Genomic DNA, 20306 nt, shown 5'->3' on the forward strand with positions numbered 1-20306 from the left:
TCTCCTTCTTGCAGTACTCAATTCGCCTTAATGTGTAGAGGCTAAAAGTGGCTTTAGCCTTTTACTTTATTCCGTGAAAGTAGTAAATCTTTCCATGATGAAATGTCAATGAATACTGAAAAAAAAAATACCCATGTAGTTTGAGAGTAGGCAGGTGTGATCTGTGAAAAACCCCTATAGGATCGATTAAAGGTGGCAACTGATTTGTTTTTTTTTCGCCGTGTACATTCGGATGCTCGCACAAAACTAAATTGAGAATCATATTATTTAAATTCAAATTTGTTATTTGAAAATTGATATTTTATAATGAATTTAAATTCAAAAGGCTTTTTGTAAATATTTAAAATAATGAAGATTGCGCAATTGGTTTTAAATTAATAAATCACTTATTTGATTTTTACTTTGACGTGACATCCTGTTATTGGTCTAATGCCACCATCTTTAATGGATTTGCCTGTTAAAAAACGAAACTGCCGCAAAAAACAATCTTAGTCGAACATAGTTTTATTATTTTCGCAGTTTCAGATGGGCAGCACTTTAAACTTCAAACACTTCAAATGTTATCTATGCTTCAAATCCAGTAAGTGATATTAAGCATAGATAATAAAAAGAGTTTCACATCTAGTCATCTATGAAAAAAATTTCTCATCTAGTCATCTATGATATTAAGTTTGCTATTTCCTGTTATTTTTTTTTTCTGTTCCATATGAACGTTTGCAAGAGAATTTATTGAATTGAATATATTTAGTTTTTAACAGAGCAGTTGAAAAGGTATGTTAAAAAAATATTAACCATGAAGAATATAAAAAAAAAAATAATAACTGATTGAAAACCGGCAGATCTCGATCATCCTCATCTTAATTTCAAAATGGCACCGCGCGGAGGCATTTTTACCGCTATAACGCCTTGCCTAGCTGACATAACGGGAGCGATTGAAAAAATACAAGCAGCGATTGCAGCAAAAACGCTGGTATGTATTCTTGCTTCATGATTCAATTATTATTATTATTGAATCATGTTCTTGGTTGATATTAATATGATGGCTTTATGATACCACATAACATGTTTGTCGAGAAAAAAATTTATTGAAAGTTTTAGGCAATACTGCTGTTTCTGGCGCGGATTCTTATAGAACTCGACAAAAGAAAACGAAATGAAAGAGTAAAATTTTTTGATATCTCGCTTAGTTTTCGAGATATTAAATAAAAAATAATAATAATAATTTTTTCTTCAGTTTCGATAGAATTCGGCGTGATAAAACAAAATATGTATAGTAGTAAAATTTTTCGATATCTCGTTTAGTTTTCGAGATGTGTTTTATCATCGATTATTGTATTATCTTTCTTTACGATATGGATGGGGAAAAAAGACGACTAGTTTATCATTGTAATAAAGAATAAAAATATTTACCATGAATCCAATGAAAAATTCTCAACTCTTTTGACGCGTGTTAAAACTGTTCTCAGACTTCAAAAAAAATCATCTGGCAGTGTCTCAGAATGAGATAAGTCTAATTCAAATGTTGCATCAATATCTTCATCATCGTCTTCTTCTACATTAGTTTCCATGCGAGGCCGTTTTGCTGGGGGAAGCAAAATTTCAACTTCTGGTTGTAATGTAGGAGGATCGATTTCTTTCAAAGTCAATCCATCTTTTAAAACGCCGTCCACAGTTCCTGGATACATTTTTTTGATGTCTAAAAGGAATTGCATGATTCGGAAACCTTTATCACCAAATTTGTTTAAAACATTCTTCCTGTACCAATATAAACTCATATATTGATGAAGAAGTTTTGGTGTTCTACGGCATTTAATACTTTTTTTCAACAATTTGTTTTGGTTCTCTAAATCATTGATCGTATTTGTCTTATCAGATTTGTTCACAAATTCTCCTTTGCTATGGTTTGTCTGCAAATGAACAGTTGAGTAAGAAAACATTTGCTCAATTCCTTGATACTGTTTTGCACTATCTGTACATAGCTTAGAAGTATTGTGATCAACATACTTTTGGATATACGGCCATAATTCCTTTTTGCTCTTCGCATTTACTTTAAAGAAAATACCAGATTTACCTTCCTTGCAATATAAACCGAGGACAGTTATTGTCATTTGCTCGGTAATACGGCCACGATTGTATTTTCTTTTTTTTTAGAAACGTTTCATCAATCTGGACCGTTTTACCTTCGACCCCGAGTACAACATCAGTGTGTGATGATATGACTTCAGCTATTTCACAACAATAGCTGAAGTAATTGACAATTGTGTGCCAACTGATTTGGGAGTCATCATTCGATTGGCGCCAAGACAGTAAGTTCTCGTACACATCACTGATTTTCATCTCGATGACGAAACAAATGATGATTGCGAGGACTTCTCGAAAGAAAATGCGACAGCTAGTACTATTAAAAAAGGTACCAATACTCGGATTTACTATCTTACGACATGACTTAGATCCTTTCTTCTTTGTACCTTTTGATGAACATCTCCATATCCAACCAAGTTTATTTTCAGAGGACTTTTCTACGGACATTGGGAGCCCACAACATGTTGGTGGTGGTGAATTACGTGAAGGTATTAAGGTTATTTCTTCAAAAAAAGAAATAGCTTTATCTTCACTGCTAATCAGTTTATGAAAAGATTCGAAGATATTGAAATTCTCTAAGTCAGGGTGTAAAGTGGGGTGTTTACCTGACATGTTGCAAAATTATAATAAAATTGACGTTGGAAAAATATCGTGTTGAACAATATTGATAACCGCGGTATTGATAATATTGGCGGTAGTTTCGAAATTTTATAAAACACATGAAAATTCGCCTTATTGATAGTCAGAACTTGAATAGGCGGGAAATTTAAATTTCCAAAATAAATAAATATAAAAAAAAGACATTTTATATTGGATATTTTTGAACTTGTGTAATATTTCGAAGAATTTTATATTTTCAAATTACTTTTCATATATAAAATCCGGAAAAAATCATTGAAACGAAAAAAATTAATTACAGATGTTTCTTTCATTATTATTATTTTTTTTTTTGGGAAAACTTTAGTATAATGTATATCGCTTTGAAAAAAAAAGGTTAAAAGTGGGGGATAGAGGGGTGTATCCCCATCTTAAAACTGAAAACCGAACCTGCCGGAGGCTTATAGTTTTTAAGTATTTTAACGTTAAAAGTTCTCTCATTTAGCGAAAAGTTGGTGTTGCCATACACCTGAAATAAAAACGAAGTTCGTATGCAGGGATGTTCAGTAGAAGGTTCATTGTAAAACTGCAGTATTTTTTACTGTAATTTTAAGTTGAGAAATTATTTTGAAAATAAAAACATACAACTCATTTAAACTTAAAAACAATGATATTAAGCGTATCACAAAAAATAATAAAGTAATTAAAATTAAATTAAATTAATTAACACAGTATTTTTGCGTAGAACTCCTTATCGCGTGGGCGGCCTTTGGCCCTGCTTCAAAAAAATAACCCTCATCAGTCCAACTCCGGCTACGCAATCCAACGTATTTTTGCGTAGAACTAGTTTGGAGTTATAAAGAGTGTTCCTTAACACCTCACTAACATCTCCACCAAGTTTCATTAATAAAGACAATAGTTTGCCAAAAATTGCCCAATATACATTATTCTAAATTCCAGCCGAGTTTTATAAGAATCCACCATAAGATTGCGGCGCCACGGAAACAGCAGAGCCCAAAATTTTATTATTTGTTTGTTTTCACAATGGATTACAAATTTTTAATATTTTTAGGTTTTGTTACACCAAGTTCATTAGTTACAATCAATTTAGGAACTTAGTAGTTTAAAATTTTAAAAAATTAACATCACGTTGGACATTATCTTCGCTTATAGTTTAGAAATAAAACACAGTGACGTTTTGCATTAATTAAACAACAAATTTAATTCTACTATGTAACTGATGCATATTAACATAATTTTATTTTTTAAAGAAAAAGAAATTATTTTACGATATGCTTTTGGGATTCCAAATATTAGAGCAATCTTTGCAACGCAAGCAATCGGAAGCGTATAATTTGATTTTAACGTGGCTGAACTTGTTTTTGGTAAATGTTTTTATATAAAAAAGGTTCTAATTAATTATTCTTTATATCACATTAGAATATTCAGTCAAATATTATTACTCAAAATGAAGGTGTTCGTGAACAATTTGAAAAAATTGTTCCTTCTGCCGTAACATATATGATTGGTTGTCTACAACACAAAGCAAAAGAAATAGTCTCTTATCATTACCAGTTATTGGAAATGATACATGAGCTGTTGAGCAACGTTCGACCAGGAGTTCTTGAGAAAATAGCGACATTCGAAACTGGCATTATGTAAGTATACAATAAACCTTTTCTTATTTACCGTTCCTTACATATATATGTACATATGTACTCATAAACACATTTTTTAGAGCTTGTATTTGGTTTCCAATTGCCTTCGTTGGTGATTTCAACACCCAAATGATGGCGCTGCGTTTACTAGTCATGTTACTAAAGTGTGTAGATTCAAAACGCCTTCAAAATGAACTTGATAACATTCGATGTGTAGACAAATCTGTCATGAAGAGTAAGCTGACCGCGGCGATATCTGTAGCAAACTATCATGCAGCCAAATTCGAAAACGTAAGATAAAACTTGGTTTGAACTACCTTAAAATTTAGAATACATATGGATTAAAACACGTTTTGTTGGCAACTAAAAACTTATTGTTAAGAAATCTGCAGACACCCCAATACTAAGACTCGTGTGTTTAGAAAGTCGCTAAACCCCTTGTTTCAAATATTGCAGAGAATTTTTATATTGATGTATGTAATCATTATAGAATTTTCCGATTAACTGTTAGGAAGCATTTTTGAAAAATGTTTACGGAATATCTAGAGTTTCCGATTATAGTAAACCAGGAAAAAGTCAAGGAAAATGGCGGCCTATTTCACATTAATGTTGTAGTATCTAGGTTAGGTTAGGTTGAAGCGGTTGTCCTGTGGGACACACTCAGGCTCATAGCCCATTGTGATGCCGCGTGGGAAGCTTGTCCCTATCTCTCCTAAAACCAGTGTATGCTTTTCAAAAATTTTAAAATATCTCTTATTTCTGTAGAACTGAGATCTTTCAACTCATTAAAAAATTGTTTACCCAAAATAGTAAACCTGCGTCTGGATAGAGCAGGGCAGTGGCACAGTAGGTGCGAGATTGTCTCTTCCTCGTCCTCATCTAGACAACTTCTACAGAAGTCATGTGTTTGCACAACCCATCCTTTGGGCGTGTCTACCTATTAGGCAGTGCCCGTTATGACTGAGATCAATGTGCTAAGACTGTGTTTATTTTGGCTTAGCAGAGTCTGTGCGTTTAGCATTTAGAGTCGGCCACTGTTGACGGGCGATTTTTCAGGTGGTTTCATTACGCCATCTTTCGTTTGCTTTATGGATGAGTAGCTTACATGTTTGTAACGGTATCCCTATGTCATTATCTATGTACTCATCAGACAATTTAGTGCCGAGTCTCGCTAGTTCATCGGCTCTACAGTTACCCTCAATGTCGCGATGGCTAGGAACCCATGTTACCTTTAGGTGAAATGACTCGGCCATTTCGTTAAGAAATGTGCGGCATTTCATGGCTACCTTGGAGGTTGTCGACTGTTTTGTGAGGGATTTTATCGCCGCTTGGCTATCAGTGACTGACATCCGCCGTTCTCCAGATGGTTGGCCAGCCAATACCCATGTGGAGCTTCCCTCTTAGTTCGTGGTGGGTTAACCCTCATGATATGGGGGCTAAACCAGCACTTAAGCCGCATCCCCGCGGCAAGGAGACCAACTTAATGAGGTGTAGTATCTAACGTCAAATGTATTTCAACAATATAAAAAGTACTAGCAAACCCGGCCCCCTTCGCTGGGCACACTAAAATAGAATAGATATGGTTTAGAACAGAAAATATATGATTTTCATATTATTTATTTCTTTATTCTTTATTCAAGCGCTTTGGCATAAACAATATTTTTTGTTTTTCTATTTGTTTTTGAGTAAATATAAAATATAAATTGAAAATCAGGAAAAAAGAAGATTGTTTTTAAATTTCAAATCAACGCATATGAATAACTAAGAAACAATCGTCTTTTTTCCTGATCATCCATGAATTTTTCGTTTCAATTTATATGTTTTATTAAGCATTGGAGCTTTTTTAACCATTATCCATTTATATTTTTCAATTCAAAAAAAAAAAAACGAAAAAAATTGTTTTTTCCACGAACACATAATTTCATTCGGATTTCACATTAAATTCTCAAATTTCGTAAGAAATTATTCACTGTTCCAAAATCCACTCCAAAAAAATTCACAAACAATTTTTACATGTTGCACTTACGTTTTTTCCTTATGGCATCCAAATCAGAAAGAAATATTGACACATTGTAACTCACACTGTCAATTTGGCAGTTCAGTTCCGCCCCAAGCGTTAAAAAAGTAAGCGACATTATGGCTGGTTCAAAAGAACGCTGTACCCGTTGCCAGTGCTCCGAATTACAACCAAACTTTACGAAACCCATTTTCAATACTTACTTAACAATGTGCGTAAGTTTGGTTTAATTCGGTGCAAAGACACGGCGGGTCCACGTTTTGGCATATATTTCGAGACCCTAGTCACGGAGCGGCATGAAAAGTACTCTGTAATAAAGCATTCACCAACAGCTTTCATTTGATACCCATATTGTACATACACGTCCGAAGGTTACCCGGGTCCACCCTATCTACCAATAGGTATTCAAACTATACGGAAATCATCTTCAATACCTACTTAACAATGTGTGTAAGTTTGGTTTAATTCGGTTCAAAGACACGGCGGGTCCACGTTTTGGCATATATTTCGAGACCCTAGTCATCAATAGGTATTAAAATTACCCCGTATTAAAGCACTTATCAACAGCTTTCATTTGATACCCATATTGTACATACACAACCAAAGGTTACCCGGGTCCACGTTTTGACGTATATCTCGAGACCCCAGTCATGGAGCGGCATGAAAAATACTCTGTACTAAAGCATTCACCAACAGCTTCAATTTGATATCCATATTGTACAAACACATTCTAGGGTCCACGTTTTGGTCTCTATCTCGATACCCTAGTCACGGAGCGGCATGAAAGATACTCTGGACTAAAGCATTCTCCAACAGCTTCCATTTGATACCCATATTGTACATACACATCCGAAGGTTACCCGGGTCCACGTTTTGACCTATATCTCGAGCCCTATTTCCGAAATAAAATATGATCCATCTTACTCGTGGATGATGTAGCTTTCGAATGGTGAAAGAATTTTTAAAATCGGTAAAGTAGTTTTGAGCCTATTCATTACAAACAAACAAAGTTTTCCTCTTTATAATATTAGTATAGATTTGTTTTGCTTTTAGGGTTCGATCAGCAAAATGAATAATTGAAAATATTAAAACAAAGAAGCATATTGTTGAAATACTATTGAAACTGTTACCCAAATTGAAAAAAAGTGTTTTGGTCACCGAAGTCGCAAAAAAAAAGCAACCGGGAACATAATAAATAAAAAACGAACTGTGCATAAAACAGTTGCGCAAATAAGAGTCATTAAGGACAGTCCATGAGTTGATTGGAAAGAAGATAAATGAAGCCACAATATATTAAATATTATAATATGCAAACTAAAGAACATGTCGTCCATAGGTTCGGTAGGGTTCACGCCTTTGAAAGAAAATGCTTTCAAAAGCTAAAAGAGCTTTTGTATAACATATTGTGGACCGATGAGTCATCATTTTAGTATGAGGGAAGAAAATGCTTAGCCTACAATGTTACATAATGCAGCCTACCAACAGCTTTGAGGTTGGTTCAATATAATGGCCAAGGAATTCTCGTGCTCGTTCGTTCCCACGACAGTCGGTTTTACGTAACCGGAACGCCCAGGTTTGTAACCGACCAAGGACTATCACTTCAGTAGCATTCCCTGTATATGTATGGGGAATCGCACTATATCTAGCTGTTCTTTCTTGGTCAACTCAAAGTCTGGAACTTGCTATCATTTATAAAGCAACAACTTGCAATTAATAATTTTACTCGATTTGATTGCATTCATTCGGCTAGGTTGCAGGTAGTAGTCGTTATAACGGCAGTTTTACGGATTATTTGATTTAATGCAAAATGTTTGTATTACGTCTCAATTTTACCTGTGTTTTCGAAATAAAATCAATTCTTAACATTACATGAATAAATATAAAATGTTTAAAATATTTGTATTTGTTTGTATATTTGCACTAATTAAAAAACTTTTCCAATAATCTTTCGTTCTTATAGACCGCGCGGGATCTTCTGAATACGTATAACATGCATTTGGCTAAAAATATTTTGGTTTACTCATTTCGTTGCAAATCTTTTAAGTTCGGAGACAGTATTGAATTGTTTAAACCCATGGTAAATGTCTAGATTTAATATGGTAATTATACCCCACAATAACTTATACCAACTAACCAATAGAACGCGGATGACTTTTGGATGGATTTTAATTACTGCCCTCGTACACTCTCATTTAATGGATGTTGCCAAACAAAGAATCAAACAAATTCTACAAACTGCTCTGTGAATCTGCAAATATTAAAGTTATCACTGTAAGATAATATAGAAATATTTCGGTTTTATACGTATAAATGGACCTATTTTCCACATTTATGTTAGCAATTACTTAAACCTCTCCATACATTTTGAAGCACCTCTTCGACATGGTAATGAATCGACTAATTTTCCCGATATCGCTGGCATAACAACTGCTGAAATTATCCTACCAAGGGAAGAAGCTATGCGATTGTTGGAAAACAAATTTGTTTTAAAATACTACAATCAACCCTACCGGCGAAGAAATGAATCGATTGTTAAATTACACAAAACTTCCACACCAATTCCCTTCCAATGTATGGAGAATGTAAAGGAAACGACTGCAAACACGAATAGTATAGCAATTGATGACTTAATGTTCAAAAGTAACAACAACTTTGCAAATATTGTAAATATTGCAAGCAAAGACTCCGCTCCACCAGAAGTCAGAAACTCTACCAGAGTACGGCAACAACAATCAAATACTCAAGCAGGTATTTATATGAATATCTAACATGTAAACATGTTGCTAAGCATTTTCTCATCCTAGACTCTAAATCAAGTCCATCGAATAGGGGGGCAGTTTCTAAACAATTTCCAAAAAGTTTTGAGTTTTTGATAGACGTTTCTAAGAAAATCAATGAAAACGTCAATCCTGTGGCTTTGGAGAATAATAATATTAGTATGATTAAAAAATCTTCAAGACCAAATGAGGAACAAAATCATCAAAAATTATCACATTTAGGGAATACAGGAAAACAACTTTGTGGTGGACATTTGATGGATAATATTAAAAAAACTGCTGTTGCAAAATTAGTAAATTATTCTACATCTGCTTCAGAATCCCAGCTATCATCCCAAAAGTCAAGTGGGTCTTTAAATGACATTATTATTAAGCCATCCCAAAGGCGTTTCTTTACAACTCTGAATACCAATTCTGAAAGTGAAACCATTTCAAGCAAAACGAAACGAATGTGTCGAAAACGAAATGCCCGGTTTGTATTAATTATATTTGAATATTATTTTGGTTTAGTAAATCAGTATAATTCAATTAAGTGTAAAATTCAATAATTAAACATAAATTTAATAGGCAAGACGTTACTAATGCTTCCTTAAAGAAGTCCAAACAAGTTAATGAAGTCAAGCCGATGTTGCATTCAAGCAAAGAATTGAACCAAACAGAAATCAGTACAAACAACAATCGAGTGATTAACATAACTAACTCTGATTCAAACGCGAATGAGCAAAATAGCATTACCATATACCCTACCAACTCTTGTTCATCAAATCTGGGTTTTGACGAATATGAGAACCTCACTGTTAGTGACGCCGAGCCAGGAGGATCCTATCGTAAATTTAAGACTCGACGAAATTCTAAGGGTCAGACAAACAATGTCGCCGAAACCCAGCAATCTCGAAAACCTTTACCACGTGCTGTTAAAAAAAATGTGTCCAGTACGTTTCTACTTGGAAGAAACTCTCAATTAGCGCAGACCAAACCTGTAAGGAAGCGATTGCAATGTATGGTGGGTAATCAACACAATAAATTTACTTACGCGTACTCGTATATATAAGTTAATACACTTTACACACATGTAGATCAAGCACACATATTTAGTTTTTAGCCGGCGGTCAAACCAGACGGAGATAACACATTGCAGCAGTATTGTTTCGTTTTCTTCCGAACTTATCTAGCCAAGCCTGGTTCAGACGAGTATTTTTGCTGTGTTCCACGTTAATATTTTTACATTCGGTGCCACTCTCGAAACGGATAGGTCACCTTAAAACCTGTTCAGGCCTTAAAAACTGGGTAGATCCATGATGATTTCGACGGTACATCCTAGTGCTTCCATAAGTTACGGTCTAAAAGATCTCTACAATCTCCATGAGGTCAATATAGCTGCATCTACAGAGGGGTATACTTCAGCCAAACATCACTCGTGTGCGAACCAATGAGCAGCTTTGGAGAAACCAAACTAAAACCAAACTAAATTAAACAGCAAGTCCAATCGCTAGAGTAAATAATGAAAGGAGACAATTTGGTGGATGAAATAATAATAAAATGTATAGCTTATTCGTAAAGACTTACATACTTTATACTTCCGTTGTAAAGTAATTTTTACCAGTGATTCAATAGCTGCAGTTAAAGTACAAAAGTCATAAATTATTGCTTGATTTTGTAGCAGCAGTTCTTATAAGTCGACTACGAACTGCTGCTTAAACTTATGCTTCTGGAAATGCTTACTGCGACTGGTAGTGGAATCAAAACCATAACACGATCGCTGAAGAACTGCAAAGCCTTTCCGCAGTCGGCTACTTCGACAGCTTTTCGCAACCATCGAATATGTACTCTTTGGCGAATATGCACTTATCGCGAATTCCTGTGTCCGACAGCGTACTTAGGATTGAGGACTATATTATCGCTATCAACCATAATCGGCTACTTCGACAGCTTTTCGCAACCATCGAATATGTACTCTTTGGCGAATATGCACTTATCGCGAATTCCTGTGTCCGCTATCAACAGATGAGATCAAGCAAAATCTGGAAGCTCATTAAGGACTTACAAAACGTAAACAAAATCGGTGATAGAGTTTGCGTTAAGACTATGTTTCGAGAACCTGTACATCCTCACTGGGCCTAGCAAGAGGACACACAGTTATTGAATTTTATTTAACGTTCGTATAGCTGTGGTGGTTCACAAAACAAAGATAGTGGAAAGTAAGTAGGTGGCATGTACGATTTAAATTAACCATTTCAAAAGTCCTTTGAGAGTGTAGCCTCTGTTCGGCTCGGTAATGAGCCCTATACATTATTTTCTAACAGAAGTCAAAGGCAGGGTAAAACTGTTACGATTGTTTGGACCAGTATATTAGGCCTCTTCGCGAAGCGTTAGCGTTGGCGAACAAATGAAGCAACTGGTATAAATACACATATCTTGGCGTTTTCTCTCTGTCTTAACATTTGATTTTCAAAAGGTAATAAAAAAATTTAGTTGCCAAATTACGTGAATACAGCTGATGTTAAGAAAGTGATGGCGTATCATTTTATAGCTGATACGAACATATTTTTTAAATTGTAAATAAGTAAAACAAACAATAGGTAGGTAGGGTGGTTGTCGCAAGACACACTTAGACCTTCGGCAGGTCCATTGTGATACCACTGGAGCTTATCCTTACTCTACGTGTTCCTTTTCAAACCATCCGGTTGCTTTAATAAACGAGCAGAGCTTCGTTAGTTTTAGATGGGCTATGTCCGCTACATCGGTTAGAAATGCTGTATCGAGAGTGCGCAGCCTTCTCATAGCTAGGCTTTCACACTCACATAAAAGGTGTCTGACTGTTTCCTCTTCTTCCGTATTAAGACAGCTTCTACAGAAATCGAAGTAAGGGAGTCCTAACCTTCTAGCGTGGCTGCCTATTAAGCAATGACCAGTTAAAACACCTATCATTTTTCTTATAGATTCTCTGTTGAATCGTAGCAAGATCTTCGATCGACCGCTGTTCCAGTTCGGCCATGTCTGTCTGCTTAGTTCGCATGTTGTGAGGTTTTGCCAGATTGTATTTACCTTTTTGATGGTTTCCCTGTCTATAAGTAATTTACAAGTGGCTATGGGCATGGGTATCAGCGCCTTATCCGGTTCGAGACCGAGCGTTGTACCGGTTCTTGCAAGTTCATCCGCCTTACAATTTCCTGCAATGTTTCTGTGGCCTGGTACCCAGATAAGATGCATCTTGTAGCACTTAGATACGTCATCTAGTAGTTTAAAACATTCTAGAACTGTTTTTGACGAGTGTGTTTTTGATTCCAGCGCTTTTATTGCTGCTTGACTGTCCGAGTAAATGAAGACTTCATTTGCGGATAATACTCTCGTTTTTATCTCTTTAAGTCCCTCTTTTATGGCAGTGACTTCCGCCTGAAATACACTGCAATGATCAGGCAAGCGAAATGATTGGCATACTCCGAGTTTGTCGGAGTAGACCCCTCCGCCTACTTGGTTGTCTAGTTTTGAGCCATCTGTGTAGATGTTTAAGTCATTTATCTTGACAATGAGCCCGTTATCCCATTCCTCTTTGGAAGGAAATACTGTGACAAAGGATTTATCGAAATTGATGTCCTTGGTCCTACAGAAATCCGTTGTGCTGGGAATGCAGGGGAATTGTTCTAAAATTGAGGAGTGCCCTCTTTGGTACGTTCTGAGTAGGCCGATTTCTCTTAGTCTGAGAGTTGCTTTGGCAGCTGTTTGCTTACCGTACTGCTCTATTGGTAAAATGTTAAGAATAATATTTAGTGCATCTGTGGGTGTGGTTCTGAGGGCCCCGCAGATGCAAAGACTGGCCATTCTTTGTACGTGTGCCATGGTTCTTTTGACGTACAATTTATCTAAAGCTGGCCACCATACTAATATGCCGTATGTTAGGATTGGTCTGACAATTGCCGTGTAAAGCCAGTATACGATAGATGGGGAGAGACCCCAACTTAGTCCTATTAGCTGTTTACAAGAGTATAGTGCTATTGTCGCCCTTTTTACTCTATCTTCGACATTTGCCTTCCATGTTAGCTTTCGGTCTAGTATTAGACCTAGGTAGCGGGCCTCATCACTGAATGACAGTGCCGTTCCACCTAGAGTCGGAGGAGTTATATTAGGAATTTTGTGTTTCCTGGTAAATAGGATGAGTTCAGTTTTATTGGGGTTGACGCTTAGCCCATTTGCTTTTGACCAGTTTTCAACCATGTTTAGCTGAAGCTGTACGCTCAGTGCTTTCGTATTTCTTCATGATAACTTTCCTTTTTGTGCAAAATCTTCCCTAGTTTTGTTTAAGGGGGGACCCTCATTTAGACGGTCGAAAAATGCATCATTTTTGGGAATTTTTTTCTCAGGTAAAATAACTTCAAACGTTTTGTAATTCATAAAGTACTTTAATAAATGTCTTGACTGTCTACAAAAATTTTCGGAGAAGAAAAAAAACATTTTAAGTATGGAAATATACACCTCGTCCATGGCACCTCATTCTATCTGTGTACATTCTAGCGCTCTGAATTTTTTTCTGAAATAAAAAAACCAAATTTTTTTTAAAACTTTAGGATAATACCTTCGATGTGACATTTTGATTTAAAAAAAAAAATGTCGAAATTGATATTTTTTACCCAGTTTTATGTTAAAAGTGATTTTTCATGCATAAAAATTGACTTTAAAATTACAAAAAAATATGAAAATCTTTTTTTTTTATAAAACACTTAATGTCACATTGAAAACAATTTAATTATCTTTTAAATGAGCTATTGTAAAGCCTGATTGGTTCAATACAGCGTTCTCAATTGTGTACACAAAATCGAAAAATGATGTTTCGAGAAAAACGCGTTTAAAGTTTTGGATACAGGCGATCAGGCCACCCGTCGCGTCCTGTTAAAAATTTTGTCACTCCTTCAAAAATACAGATATCGACTTGAAATTTTGAAAGTATATTCTTAAATAGTTGTAGAATAGATTAAAATTATTTCCAAAAAATCGATTTTTTTGACCCGATAAATGAGGGTCCCCCCTTAAGAGATTTCGTCTGACTGACTACTCTATACCGATTATTACCTCAGTGGAAGATGCGAGTACGTGCGCATTGAAGTCGTGCTCATGGAATTTTCAAGCTACTACCCAAAGATTCATTTTTCCCATTACTTTGTCCTAGCAGCGACTGTGTTTTAAAAGCATATGATGTGTGTGTCCAAAAAATAAGTGGCTTTACTCTGTCAGATGAAAATATGTATATACGACAATCCATAATATAGTTAATATATGCCAAATTTATCTGATTTTGTGTATTTCTAATATATTTTTCATAAGGATTCATTTGACGAAGTGAAGGGGCAGACAAGTATACCGGCAAAAATTACAAAGTTATCTTTTCACAAAAATCCTACTATTTGCTCAGCAGATATAAAAAACATTGCAGATGTGGTAATTCGTTGTTGTACGTCATATAAACAAAACGAAGTGGCACAAAATTCTCTCACCCGAACTTTTGCCAGAAAGAAAGTCGGTCAAATATTAAATACTTCACTAAATCCAAATGAGATTCCAAAAACGTCTGCACAATCATTTCAAATTAACGTTACTAGTGATGAAACAGATGAAAGTGATGATCGAAATATTTCAGCAGATGTCACTAAAGTATTTGAGGACAAAATTAATGATATACAAGAATGTCGCCAGAATCTATACCACAAAGATAACTCCTCCGTACATCACTACGAAGAATTTAGCGATTGTCCAAATTTTTCCCAATTGATTGATATATCAGACATGCTGCTTTCATCTGAGTGTGAGTCAACAGTTCTACCTGGTGAAATAACACACCCGACCAATACTTTGAAGTCGTCTAATAAACAAAAACCCTCTGATTTACCTATTAAAATTTATGATTTTAACATGTTGAAGCCTCATAAATCTAGTATATACCGTTCACGGTCTGATAATGACAGTGATTGCGAACAATCAGTCAATTCAAGTGATAGATTCGAACCAACTGCGCAGCCCTTGGAACCACCACAAACCTTATTTGTTACGCCACAACCGCCGTTAAAAAAATTGCAAACGACCACCAGCGTAACTAAACGCCAAGTCACCGCCACATCAACGTCGATAGTCACCCAGCAAGGCCGTGTTGTACATCAAAAATGTGTCGTCAATTTACCAGCCTCATCGAACACACCCATAAACCTCTCAAAAAGTTGTTCGCGAGCCACTACAACAACTACAAAAACAATAGTACAGGAAAAAAAAGAATATAGTTTGAATAATTCCATCCAGAGGCCCGTGAAATTTATGAAATCCGGCCCAACACCGGAAGCCTTAAGACAAGGTATTTTTGGTATATTATTCGTAAAGATTTTATTCAGTTATTGTAGTAACATTACTTAACCCCTGATCAAACTATCTATAAGGCCCAAAGGAAACGTTTCGTTTCGGAAGGGTCAAACCAGAATGCAAATCATTGTTACATCTGCATTAAATTTTTTGACCTGCTTTTGCCGGGAACAATCAATTTAATGGGCGTAGATAATTAGATGAGAAATACGCACGCGGACTTAAGAGGAAGCTCCATATTTTCACCTTCCATCATTAGTTAGTGGTCTGCCATAATTGCTCTCACAACGTTATATATTAAGCTCTTATTTTCATTGCCGATCCTGCCTCTCTTTTTTTTTGTCCTTGAAAGTTTTTTATTTTTTTATAAAATCATAAGTCTTTGTCAAACAAAATCCATATATGTAAATCCAAGTTTCAAACTTTGTACAAAAAGAAAAAAAAAATACCAGTCTAACGGTTAGACACGATAGAAGTGAAACCTTCCGTAAAACAAACTGAGAGAAAATGAGACGAAAGCAGCATTAGGAGCGGGATAATTATAGGTTCATTATAATATTGCTATAAAGTTCATATTTTATTTTCTTCATTTTATTATTATTCATCCTCAATGTTTTCAATTTCAACAAATGATACGAGTGGCTTATGATAGATAAAATTTGATACAAATGCTTTGGTTTCGATGTTGTCAAAAAAAATACCCAAACGGACCGAAGAAACAGACTTACAAATTTCTTCCATTTTCGTCTACTTGTATTCATATAAAAATTTATTTCTCTTCCCACCAAAGCTAAATGTATTAGTATATTTCTTCTTGTATTTATTCAATAATTTGGGCCGAAATCCCGGCGGTACTGCAATACCGGGCCAACCCGTGGCAGAGGTGGAGCAAGCGCCTAAAACACTCCGCCCATTTCCAAAAATCAGTTTAACTTTTTTTGTCCTCGGATGGAGGATCTATCAGATGTTAAGCTGATAAGAACAGATACCACACTTTGATCTTAGCCATAAGGCCGAGAAGCGATAACCATACACAACCAACAAACTACCTTGTCAATACATTTTCTAATAAACCTTTTGAGAATTACACGCTCACAAAAATTAATGTACGAAATATTTATACCGATTCACTTAAACTGACTTTCAGTATCTAAACCAAAAATAGAAAAGCCAAAAACCTGTTTTCAATAAATAATCAGAAATGTCCTACAATGCAAATTTCAAAAAAAAAAAAAATTTTTTTTCTTGTGATTCGAACCAAGAATATCGGATCGGAAGCTCACATTGCTAGCCGCTCGGCTATCGCGCCATGCTGTCGGCGCTGGCCTAAAGGTTATTTAGTTCGTCGCTACGTTTATATCAACATATAATATAACGCTTCGTAACTAAATAACTTTTAGACCAGTGCCGACAGCATGGCGCGGTAGCCGAGCGACTAGCCATGTGAGCTTCCGATCCAAAATCCTTGGTTCGAATCACAAGAAAAAATAAAAGTTATTTAGTTCGTCGCTACGTTTATATCAACATATAATATAACGCTTCATAGCCAAGAGGGTCGCTTTTTCGTTTCACTTTTTCTCAAATCACTCCCAACGATTCTAAAGAAGTTTTCACTTCAAAAATTGGAAAAATTCCTCAAACTTTGCATCATAATCCCTAGCTTTTAACTTGATTCTAACAAATGTAGGATTTTTTAATAAAAAATTGACGGACACAATTCCAAATTAGCACTGTCCCTTAAAACGACTTAGTGGTCATTTACCACTGTCACTTATCCTGCCTTAGGATGATGACCTAAAACCAGACAAAGAGCTGGAAGAACTAAATTAAGTAAATTGCTAAGATTGGTGTGCATCGACGTTACTGAGACGATGAGCACCTACTCCACGAATGCCCTCATTACATTTATAGAAATACCCTATCATGATAGAGAAGGAGGCTACCTTAGGAGCACTTAGGCTTAACAATATTCCTGACCAAAAAATTTTAAGTTTCACACATATTCGCAATGAAAGATAACCATTTTATATCGGGCACTCTGGGAGTCAGGTAACCCATACTATAACCTGACTCGGAAATATGGCATAGAGATAGGTCAAAGCTAACGGATGGTGGGATGAGTGCGGGTGTTTTTGGGATGAACTTTAGAAGATCGATACCCATGGACGGTCCGATACTATTTCAATGGCATAGAAATCTGTCGCAAAGAATACCTTAGGAGATGTATTCCTTCAAAGTTTATTTGGATTTTATTGTATAGTCAAGCAACCAAGCAAAGAACGCCGTTTTGTTGGATTGAGTACCACGACATGAAGGTTATGATCGTACCAAACAGGTGAACTGGCTTGGGAAAATAGGCGCTACTTCAAAACTCCATGTGGGGTTACCAAATTCGCACGACACTGAATGGAGCGTCCAGAACAGAGGCAGGTTAAACAGTTTCTCATTCGCTCAACTTAAACCTCGATAGAGTGGGCGTTGTAGTCTTCGTTATCATTTCAGGAAACTAGAATTAGTTGAATTAAGCGTCTACCGGTTTTGCAAAGTGGATGATGAAGCTTCACTATTTGTTTAATTTAAATTTGTAAAAATTAAGAAGATATGTTGTGATTATAATCTAAAGCACTCTTTCGCTAAATTTGTGGGTATCTGACGGTTTTCCGAATAACTGGCACCCCCTGTAAAAAACGATCTGATGCTCAGAGGCAGCCTATTATTTATATATTCCCCACAGCTAGATTTTAACCATGCAACTTTAATGTTTTTAAAAGAAAACCAAACAGCCAACCAAAAAACTTTTATTGCTTTGTGGACATAGTAGCATCCAAAAGCTTTTAATTACATCCAAAATGATTTTGGACTTTTGTCAAAGAGACTTTCTAATCCTGCTTACTTAAAAAAATACCTTTAATGATGCATTAATTAAAATAAAAATTTTACTTGAAAAAAAATACTTCCTTACAAAAATATTTATGTATGTATGTAAATAGGTTTGCTTAATTGTAATTTCGTTTACTTATTATCTTATTGCAGAATCCTCAAATATGATCAGCACACATAAGTGTAATTTAAATTTACTGTTAGAACATATGGAGACAAATATAAATAGAAATTCTGCAAACGCATATATTAAAAAAATTTGCGATGTTGCCGAACGTGTGATCAACGAGGTTGAACGGGAGCGTAAGTCATTATTAGAGCTGCGGGAAAGCATTGGACGACTCGCGCGTCAATTAGATTGGCAACATGATGCTTATCGACGAAAAACACAACAGTTTGAATGGTACTTATTTCCATAATTCAAATTCAGTTGTTATAGTTATAATTCTTCTCTCTTTTTTACAGTTTTAAACAAAACATTGATACCCTTTTACGTGTATTAGATAATATCAATCTATTGGAAGAAATTGAAACGGATACGCAGAATAAAATTCAGCACCTTCAACAATCCTCTAACTCCATAGCTACGCAACAATGGCGTAATTTTATTAACGAAACCACAGCAAATTTACTCAAAGATATTTCCACGGTATCGGATTTGTAGTAGTTTTATAATGAAGTATCAATAATTAAATATATGTTTATGGAATTCCATCACGAGTGGTGAACCCTGTTTTTCACAGAGCATTGGCCTAGGAGGGTATCAACAACTGAAACTCGGTTCTACCGGGTATCTGTAAAACCTATAACACTATACTTACGAAACCCATCTCCTCTTGGAGAAAGCTGTGTCCTGGGGAAATCCTTGTGGCTATTCATAGTGCTGATATCCCCAACAGGTCGCTGTCCTGGGCACGGGTGTCAGCTGAGCCCTCCAAGCCGGAAGACCGCCACGTTGGTCTTGTCATCAAGCTCTCGAGGGCTGTGGTGTAGTAAGTAATCTTAAACTCTGTCACTCTACCCATTGTGTGGGCATCTCTTTATCTTTAAGCACTCAAGTCAGTCTATATCGCTCGAACTAACAATAGATGGACAATGGATCCCACTAGTTTGATCCCTTAGGTTACACAGAACTAGATCCCTCATAAATTTAGCCCACGACGTTACCGAAATGACCCGGATTTACATCCGGCCAAGGACTGTCACTCCAGCAGCATTCCCCGTATGTAAGTATGGGGATTCTTTATGCTGCTACAACAACAACCAGTATAGTGGTTGGTATCATCGCGCGACATCGCTGTCTAAACTCTTTAGATGTCCGGCAGCCTCGAAATCAGAAACTATGAACAATATTTTATCGTGTATCAGAGAGACCAAGTGGTTTCAATACATTGAGATTTACAAAAGGATACGTTGAGTCTAAACATGTGATATCAAAATGTCCTCCAGGCCTAAGTGGGTCCCTCTATATTATGGCTAAAATATTTTGTAATTTTACAAATACAAAATACACGACAAAAGTTAACGAGAAACGAACACAACTTTAACGATTTCAGCAGGCACAGGATTTTCTTTAGAGGGGTTTTGTAAAAAATCTTATCAGTGGTTTAAAAAAATTGTATAATACAGCAACAAAAAAAAACATTTCTTACTCGGCATCTATGTGCAAATTAGCAAATTTTCATAAAATTCTTTCCCCCGTAGGACTTGAGTCTTATATGTAAAGATAAGCTGCCCCATTCAACCATCTTGTGCCATCATACTTCTTCAGTGCACTCCATCAACGCCCGAAAATTCTAACAGAAAGTTTCGAGACTTGCAGAAGGTTTCAAGACCGGGGCGCTTACCTGTAAGAACAAAGACGGCGGTCTGGTGACTGACATCCAGAGCAACCTTAAATTAAGGAAGAGACATTTCTCGAAGTTGTTAAATAGCGACAACTGTGTATGTCACAGA

The 20306-nt window shown here is 35.9% G+C and overlaps 1 protein-coding gene and 1 non-coding gene across 3 annotated transcripts; one reads left to right on the forward strand and one right to left on the reverse strand.

The window, feature by feature from the left end:
- The first annotated feature begins 436 nt into the window (after window positions 1–436).
- On the forward strand, window positions 437–19067 carry LOC129240405 (uncharacterized). 2 transcript variants are annotated; one of them, XM_054876173.1, is made up of 14 exons: window positions 437–580; window positions 749–771; window positions 840–970; window positions 3951–4064; window positions 4120–4337; window positions 4418–4628; window positions 8315–8431; window positions 8495–8625; window positions 8693–9102; window positions 9159–9603; window positions 9699–10134; window positions 14448–15465; window positions 18504–18753; window positions 18816–19067. In XM_054876173.1, the coding sequence occupies exons 3-14, from the start codon at window positions 869–871 to the stop codon at window positions 19012–19014; spliced, it is 3651 nt and encodes a 1216-aa protein (XP_054732148.1). In that variant the 5' UTR covers window positions 437–580; window positions 749–771; window positions 840–868; the 3' UTR covers window positions 19015–19067. The 2 variants fall into 2 exon arrangements, with proteins under 2 accessions (XP_054732148.1, XP_054732149.1); XM_054876174.1 differs by lacking the exons at window positions 437–580; window positions 3951–4064 and having other exon boundaries at window positions 592–771.
- LOC129243273 (U2 spliceosomal RNA) lies at window positions 16298–16495 on the reverse strand. The gene has a single exon (XR_008582269.1). It is a non-coding gene; the product is annotated as a U2 spliceosomal RNA (small nuclear RNA).
- Window positions 19068–20306: the final 1239 nt, after the last annotated feature.

Source organism: Anastrepha obliqua, chromosome 3, assembly GCF_027943255.1.
Source record: "Anastrepha obliqua isolate idAnaObli1 chromosome 3, idAnaObli1_1.0, whole genome shotgun sequence".
Classification (NCBI taxonomy): domain Eukaryota; kingdom Metazoa; phylum Arthropoda; class Insecta; order Diptera; family Tephritidae; genus Anastrepha; species Anastrepha obliqua.